This window comes from Crocuta crocuta, unplaced genomic scaffold (genome assembly GCF_008692635.1).
Source record: "Crocuta crocuta isolate KB4526 unplaced genomic scaffold, BGI_CrCroc_1.0 scaffold193, whole genome shotgun sequence".
Classification (NCBI taxonomy): domain Eukaryota; kingdom Metazoa; phylum Chordata; class Mammalia; order Carnivora; family Hyaenidae; genus Crocuta; species Crocuta crocuta.
In genome coordinates, this window is record NW_027529624.1 from 7,449,229 (window position 1) to 7,456,566 (window position 7,338).

General features: G+C 61.9%; 2 protein-coding genes across 2 annotated transcripts in view; both read right to left on the minus strand.

Moving 5' to 3' along the window:
* The window catches only part of SLC16A8 (solute carrier family 16 member 8), a 4,163-nt gene extending 3,512 nt beyond the window's left edge, over positions 1 to 651 (minus strand). The window contains 1 exon segment of the mRNA XM_077761975.1: positions 352 to 651. Coding sequence (XP_077618101.1) covers positions 352 to 565 — 214 coding nt within the window. The 5' untranslated portion in view covers positions 566 to 651.
* Positions 652 to 3,105: 2,454 nt separating this feature from the next.
* Positions 3,106 to 7,338, minus strand: part of BAIAP2L2 (BAR/IMD domain containing adaptor protein 2 like 2) — a 32,352-nt gene continuing 28,119 nt past the window's right edge. The window contains exons 10-13 of the mRNA XM_077761976.1: positions 4,895 to 5,017; positions 4,379 to 4,586; positions 3,774 to 3,817; positions 3,106 to 3,563 (exon numbers count right to left, since the gene is read on the minus strand). Of these exons, the coding sequence (XP_077618102.1) occupies positions 3,488 to 3,563; positions 3,774 to 3,817; positions 4,379 to 4,586; positions 4,895 to 5,017 (451 nt within the window). The 3' untranslated portion in view covers positions 3,106 to 3,487. The remainder of the gene's footprint in view (positions 3,564 to 3,773; positions 3,818 to 4,378; positions 4,587 to 4,894; positions 5,018 to 7,338) is intronic.

The following is a 7,338-nucleotide window of genomic DNA, read 5'->3' on the forward strand; positions in this document are numbered from 1 at the left end:
AACAGGAGGTTAGGGCTCAGGGGAGCGGGAAGCTTACTTAGGTCTATTTCCCCACCTGTAATATGAGCGGGCGTAGCTATGTCTTTGGGCAGGAACGGAAGGGTCCGGCTGGGTGGCCGCGCTTGCCAGGTGGCCCCCTAGTGTGTGGGGTCTACCTCGAGCCGCTGCCCCTTTCCTGCCCTTTCCTCACCCCTCTCTGGCGTTTCCAGCGTTTTCACAGAAGAAAGTGGTTTCCGCGCCCTCCCCGAGGGGTCTGGGGGATGCTCACGGGATCTGTGTCTCCTGGTCCCTGATCCCCACTCTCAATCCCGGGCCTGGGGTTGGGGGAGGGACCCGCGAGGGGGCGCTGACCGGTGCCGTAGAGCATGGCGAGCATGATGGAGGACACCCAGGCAGTGTCGCTGTAGCCCGCGCCGAAGTCGCGCATGAGCGCGCGGAAGAAGACGCTCACGGCCTTGGGGAAGCCATAGGCGAAACCGGTGATCACGAAGCAGGCGCCCAGCACGGCCCAGCCCCAGCCGCCGTCTGGGGGGCCCGCGCCCCGTCGGGGGCCGCCAGCGCCCATCGCTGCTGCTTCTGCTTAGAGGAGGGGGACGAGAGGGAGCAGCGAAGGTCTGTAGCCCAGACAAGAAAGGGGGACGGAGGCCCAGCGTGAGGAAACTGAGGCACGGGGCTACCCACATGAACCCTGCTCAGGGAATGAGTCAAGAGGGGAAGCCCAGGCAACACCTGACCCTAAATCTCCCCTCCTCCAAGGGGCCTGTGGAAGATGAAGGGGGAATGATAGAATCGCTCCCACCTGAATCTGAACTTGAGGAAGACTCCCTCTGGAAGACACTCCTTGCCCAGGGACCTGGTGGCGGCAGGAGAGGGGGTGCTGGTGAATGGGAGGGCGGGCCAGTGAGCGTGCGCCCCATGTGCTTGGCAATCACCAGTGCTCCAGGCGTGCAGGTGTGAGGGTCTCAGCACAGAGGAGCCAACCAACCAGCCCCATGCGTGGGGCAGAGCTGCAAGCTGGCTGGGGCTTCTTTTCTGCCCTGGCCTCGCCATATGTTCCTAGTTTTTCTCAATGATCAGAAATGACTTGGGGCGCCTGGGTGGCTTAGTCAGTTAAGCGTCCGACTTTCGCTTAGGTCATGATCTCGCGGTTCGTGGGTTCGAGCCCCACGTCGGGCTCTGTGCTGACTGCCAGCTCAGAGCCTGGAGCCTGTTTCAGAGTCTGTGTCTCCCTCTCTCTGACCCTCCCCTGCTCACTCTGTCTGTCTCTCTCTCTCTCTCCTAGAAATAAATAAAAATATTTTTAAAAAAAGAGCAGAAATGACTATTGTCATTTATGAAAAATAAGGGAAAAAAAAAAGCCCAAAGAACATGTAAGAATATGAGCCTTGTTTCAGGAGCCAAGGGAGCGGAGTTCTGGCTCCCCCCCGGCTTAGCCACGGGTTTGATCTGTGACTTGGGCAGTTCCCCTTCCCCAGCTGAGCCTCAGTTTTGCCATCTGTAAGATGGGTGATGGATTACCCCAAGAGTCTTGGTTGGGGGGGAGGAGGTGATCAGATCTCTGGTTCCACTGGGCAGAGAGGGACCTCTGAGGAGGCCACCAAGAAAGAGACCTGCTCTCTGAACCCCTAGCAGCCCCCCAAGCCCTCCACAAGCAGAAAACAGCTCTGAGGTCTCTCACACTCCTGGGGCTCCACCCAGGGGTTCACACAGCAGCCTCATGCACCCCTATAAGACGAGGCAGGTGGGCCTCCCCAGTAGGGTGGGCCAGCCCACAGCTGGGGCAGAAGCCTCCTTCTCTCCCACCGCCCCTCTGCACCTGACCCTGGGGAGCATCAAGAGCTCTGTGGGTGTCTGGGACTCTGACCCTCTCTGACCAGGGCGGGGTCCCAGCTTTTCCCGCTCTTGTCCCCTCACCATGGCTGCAGCCACTCGGAGACCAGGACAAGGGGGTGGGCCTGGCAGCCCTTGCCCCATACTCACCTGAGCCGTGCTGTGGGTTGGGGTGTCCAGCCTCACATCTCCTGAGGCCTACGGGGAGGGGCTGCCCCCGGTTCCCCCTGGGAAGCCTAGCCTGAGGGGGCCACGCAGCCGAAGACCCCCAGGCCTGCCTACAAATCAGCCGCTGGCCAGACTCACCCACAGCTCCCTCCCGCAGGCCTAGGGCTTAGAGTGTGCCCCACCCCCACCCCTCTAAGAGGCTTTTGCCTGGAAAGGCAGAAGGGACAGGGCAGTGACCGCAGCACAGGGCCAGGCTGGACCCCACGGTGGAGGTCCCTGTCTCGGGCCCTCTCAGCAGGGCTAAAGAGATAATAAGGGGGACCCTCCACTGAGCAGAGGAGGCACAGAGCCCTGGTCTGGGGGGGGGGGACAGGGGCAGGTCCTAGAGGTGCTGCGGGCACAGCCCTGCCCTGGAGAGGCCCCACCAGCCCTACTCACCTCAGCGCCTCGCCTGCCCCCCACCCCAGACCACATTCCAGGAGGGGCCTCCGAGGCTTTCCCCTGGATCAGGCTAATCCAGGTCAGAGAGCCTGGGACCGAGGGGGGGGGGGGGCGGAGGGGCCAGAACAAAGGGTGCTGTGTCCCAGGCTCTGGAAGGGTGACCTGTTGGTGGTCAGGGACCTTGGCCACCGCCACCCCTCTGCCTCTGGAGAGGCCACCACAGCAGCAAAGAGACTGGGCGGGAGGTGTGGGTGGCTAGAGCCCCCGGGCTCCCGGGCGGACCTAAAGATTTGCTTAAAACGAGGGGCGTGAGAGGTGCCTGGGTGGCTCGGTCTGTTGAGCACCCGATTTTTGGTTTCGGTTCAGGTCCTGACCTCGCGTTTCATGGGTTCAAGCCCCGCATCGGGCTCTGTGCTGGGATTCTCTGTCTCCCTCTCTCTTTGCCCCTCCCGTACTCTGTCACAAAATAAACTTAAAAACAAAAAAAGAAAGAGAGAGAGAGAGGGATGTGAGGGGCTGTGAGTGAGCGAGTCCTCCCAGGGAAGTACCAGTGACCCCCAGGACCTCCTGGACCCCGTTCTCCAGTGGGAGGCCTCCATGCCCCACCCCCTTCCTGTCCCCCCAGTTACACACCGCCAGTCCTGCTGCTGTGTCCACTTGCTTTATTTCTCCCCATTTACAAAAGTTAAAGAGAAGGACATATGAGGGGTGGGGAAGGGGGGGCGCGGGGCTCTGCTGGGGCAGAGGAGGGGAAAGGGGGTGCGGTGCACGAGGCAGGTCCCCAGAGAGAGTCCTGGGGCCCTTAAAGCGGAAGAGACTGTCCCGTCCTCCATTCTGCCTGCTTTATTTTGAAGGTCCCAGCCCCCAGGCCAGCCCCCTGAGAGCTGCTCAGGCTGGGGGCGCGGTGTGGGAGGGGCAGCCACCCCCAGTGTCAGGGCCCCGGCTTCTTGGGTCCACTGCTGCTCCTCCTGCTGCCGCCACCAGCTCCGGGCACCCCTTGGGCAGGGGTGGGGAGGGCGAGCTCAGACCCCGGATGGAGGAGGGCGCCTCAGCGGATGAGGGGTGCTGAGCGGTCGTTGGTGACTGTGGGCCGCAGCTTTACAGTGGCAAAGGGGTTTGTGCCTCTGCGAGGGGAGAGGTCAGGGTGAGAGGGGCCCAGGTCCCCAGCTGGCTCGGGCTCCGGGGGAGGGGGCCAGGCACCTGAGCCAGTGTCCAACCCCACCTCCTGGTCAACTCTCGCACCTATTTCATCTCATCTCCCCCCCCAGGAGCCCCTGCTGAGCCACGTCTCCCCCACCCCCCCGACTCCCGTTCTAGAATGTTCTAGGACTCACGGAGGGAAAAGCTCTGGAGGGTGCTGCTCCCAGGACGTAAGTTTCTGCAGTGAGGGTGGAGGAAGGGCCAGGTTTAGAGGGGGAAGGGACGAGTGAGCCCCCACCTCTGCAACTCCCCATTCCAGGGAGGCAGAGGACCAGACCAGAGGCCCCTACAGGCCAGGCTTCTGGGAAATGAGGCCCAGGTGTTCCGAAGCCCAGACTTCTCTGGGTTTCAGACTGGAGAAGCCTCTGGGCTGGGCCTCCAGCTGCTCTCCCCCCCATCACCCCACCCCCGGTCCTGCCCAGCCAGCCCCAGCCCAGGCTCCCACCCAGGACCCTGGTCTTGCCTCTGCTGGGAGGCAGGAAGGACAGGCCTTTTCCAGTGCTCCCAGCAGGGCCACGGGGGCTCCAGTCCCTGGGAGGAATTCGTCCCCCCTACCCTCTGCCCCAGGCTCAGAAGTCCATCCCACACCTCCCTGCAGATGGGCAAACTGAGGCTGGGGTGGGAGGGCCCTGCCTCCAGCCAGCCAGTGGCAAAGCAGGGAGGGTTACCCAGTCTCCAGTCTCCCAGCCCGCTGGACCAGCGCAGGGCTGGGGAGAGGCTGGGGGCGGAGGGGGCTCACCTTGACGTCACTCGCCACCCCCATGCTGCCCATGCTGTTCCGGCGGCTGCCGGGCAAGGGCGTAGGTGCAGGGCTGGGGGCACCGCTCGGGACCCGGCTTGGGGTTCGGGAGCGAGACTGGCCATCCCAGTACTCCGAGGATGCCGTAGAGTTGCCTGGCCGGTCCAGGAGGTCATCAAGGCTGTGGCTGCCCCGGAGCGGGTAGGATCTGAGTCCAGAGGATGGAGGGACGGGAAAGGAGGGGGGGTCAGGCGTCAGGCCCCTGCTGCATCCCCCCACTCCTGATCTTGCTGGGCCCCTCAGCATCCTACAGCCTCNAGAACTTGGAGGCAGTCCCCCGAGGTGGCAGAGGCATGGATGCAATGACTTTGGCATGTAGAGAAGTGGGGGTCCCCTTCCTCCGGGGGCCAAAGGAGGCTGGGAGCACGTAGGACTGTGACTCACAGATGTCCCCCCTGGGGGGCGGGACCGCCCCCTGAAGTCCCACCCCGGCCCCACCTCTGACCACCCGGGTACCTGGAAGGTAGCTCATTCATAGGGTTCATCAGGTTCATGGAGGTCACTGGGTTCAAGGGGTTCATGGGGTTCACGGGCACCTCCTCCAAAGGCTTCACATAGGCCTCGGGGAACCAGCCGCTCCTGCGGGGTGGAGGCAGGGGGTCCCATAGGCAGAAGGCCCAACAACAGGGGTCAAAACCACACTTCCGGGAGCAGACAGATACTGGGCGGTGCTGTGCGCCAGGCCTTGCTCGAAGGGCTTTGCCCCCGAGTTACTCATTTAATCCCTCAAGGAGACCTCCACCTTCAAGTCCAACTGGCCAGCTTCATGTCCCACCAGGGGCTAGGTCACCTCGGGAGGAGCTGGAAGTCCAGGGAGGAAAGAAATGTGTCCAAGGATATGTGGTGACCGGCTTCGTTCTCTACTCACGGGGCACCCACCACGTGAGGGCTCGCAGAGAGCCTGATGCACTTCCCGCTCCCCAGAGGCCCCCAGCCCGGCTGACGGCCCGCAAACGGATGATCACAGGGTGACTGTGAAGGGCACAGGGTGGGGGCCGAGGATCACGGGCAACTGTACGAGCCAGGGGAAGGGGCACTGGAGCCTACGGTGCCTGACTATCACCCAGGGCCCTTTCCTCCTCAGCCCTGCCGCTTCCCTCCACCCTAGGACTCTGGTTCCGGTGACCCCAGGCACCCTGGCCTTAGAGAGAGTCTTTGCCTGGCCGGAGGCTCATTATCGCGTCTCCAGAGCAGCCAGGGCTCAGGGAGAGGCACTCCACGTGATGTCCCTTAGCTTTTTCAGACCCCACGGAAACCACCAGATTCTTGCAAAGCACTTGGGAAAGTGTTCTCCCCAAAGCCACCTTAGACCTCCAAACCTAATCAACAGTGTTCTCGCCTCAAGGTAACTGGAAGCTATTTCAACTCAGAAAAAAAACCACTGCCAAACGTTTTACTTCTGCTTTCACCATCAAGTGCCCACTGATAAAAGTTGCCATCTTCTTCCCTGCCCCGTGAGGCACAGGGAGAACAACAAAGTCCCGGAACGTGGGTGGAGAGCACCAGTCAAGGCGGTTTTCCACTCAGGTCCCCAGGAAGTCTGCTATACGCTTTGTGTGGGTCCACAAAGTAGGTGTTTCCAACCCTGGTGTTTGTGGCCATCTCTCTACCTGCCAGCCCATCCTTCTGGTCTTGATCCAATAGCCCCCTGTCCTCTACCCCTCCATCCACACATCATCCCCCCCTGCATCACACATCCAGGATCCACGTGGGCAGCCACACACGGACCACCCGTCCCTAATCCGTCCATGAGCTCCTGCCCACCTGCCTGCCTCTCTACCAGCCCATTCATATACCTTTCATATACACCCCAGTCTGTGTATGCACCCCACATCCGTGCATCCTCCCTGCCCACAGGATCACCCTCTCATTCACTCTCCACCCACCCACCATCCACTGACCAAACCTCCATCTAGTCTCCACCCACCCACCATCCACTGACCACACCCCATCCACTCTCCACCCACCCATCCACTGACCACACCCACCACCCACTGACCACACCTCCATCCAGTCCCCACCCACCCACCATCCACTGACCCACAACCCCCCTCTACCTGCCCTCTGTTGTCCGATCCACACCACCTGCCTTATCCACCCTCCACCTCCCCACTGTCCACTGGCCCCCCCATCCACCTTCCCTCTGCCCACTATCCACTGACTGACAGCCCCATCCATCCTCTGCCTGCCCAACATCCACTGACCCACACTCCCACCCCTACAAGCACTTTCACGTGCACCTGCTGACTCCGCCCTGTAAGCCTCCGTTCATTCACTCAGGCCTCTATTCATTCCTTCTCCCCCTAGCATGAGTGCGAGCGGGCACCACGCAGTCTCCTGTCCATAAAGCCCGGTGGGGGTCACTGCCTGGCTCCAGCAAGCTCTCGCCTTTCCTTTCTCTTCCATAGAAAGAGTAATCCTCGCACACTCCCTTTTTGGCTGCGGACACCTGCTCTCCTCCAGGCTTGCAGCGACCACAGAGTACCACCTCCTGCTTCCCTTCATGGTGTCAGAACCAACCTCGATGTGAATTCTTTGAGGACTCTCACTGCACATGACTGCACAACTTGGCCTGTCGCCTACAAAGTCCCAGCTTGGCCTCTGGGCCTGGCCCCGGGGGGAGCCCGCCACCATGCCCACAGCCTGCATCAGCGCTCTGGGAACTGTCTCCGGGTAAAGAGGGGCGCCCTGCGGGGCGCACAGTAGTGCTCAAGCAGTGGGGTTTCTGCAGTGTTTGGCAGCGCAAGAGGGAACCTTCTCGTTCCCCTCAAGGGCCACCATCCTGTATTCAGCGGGGAGGTTCTTCCCCCTTGACCGGATGAGGAAACCGAGGGCTGTACGGGAGGAGGGGAGAACGGTCTACGGCCCTGGAGTGGAGGAGGTGGGGGGCGGGGAAGTGG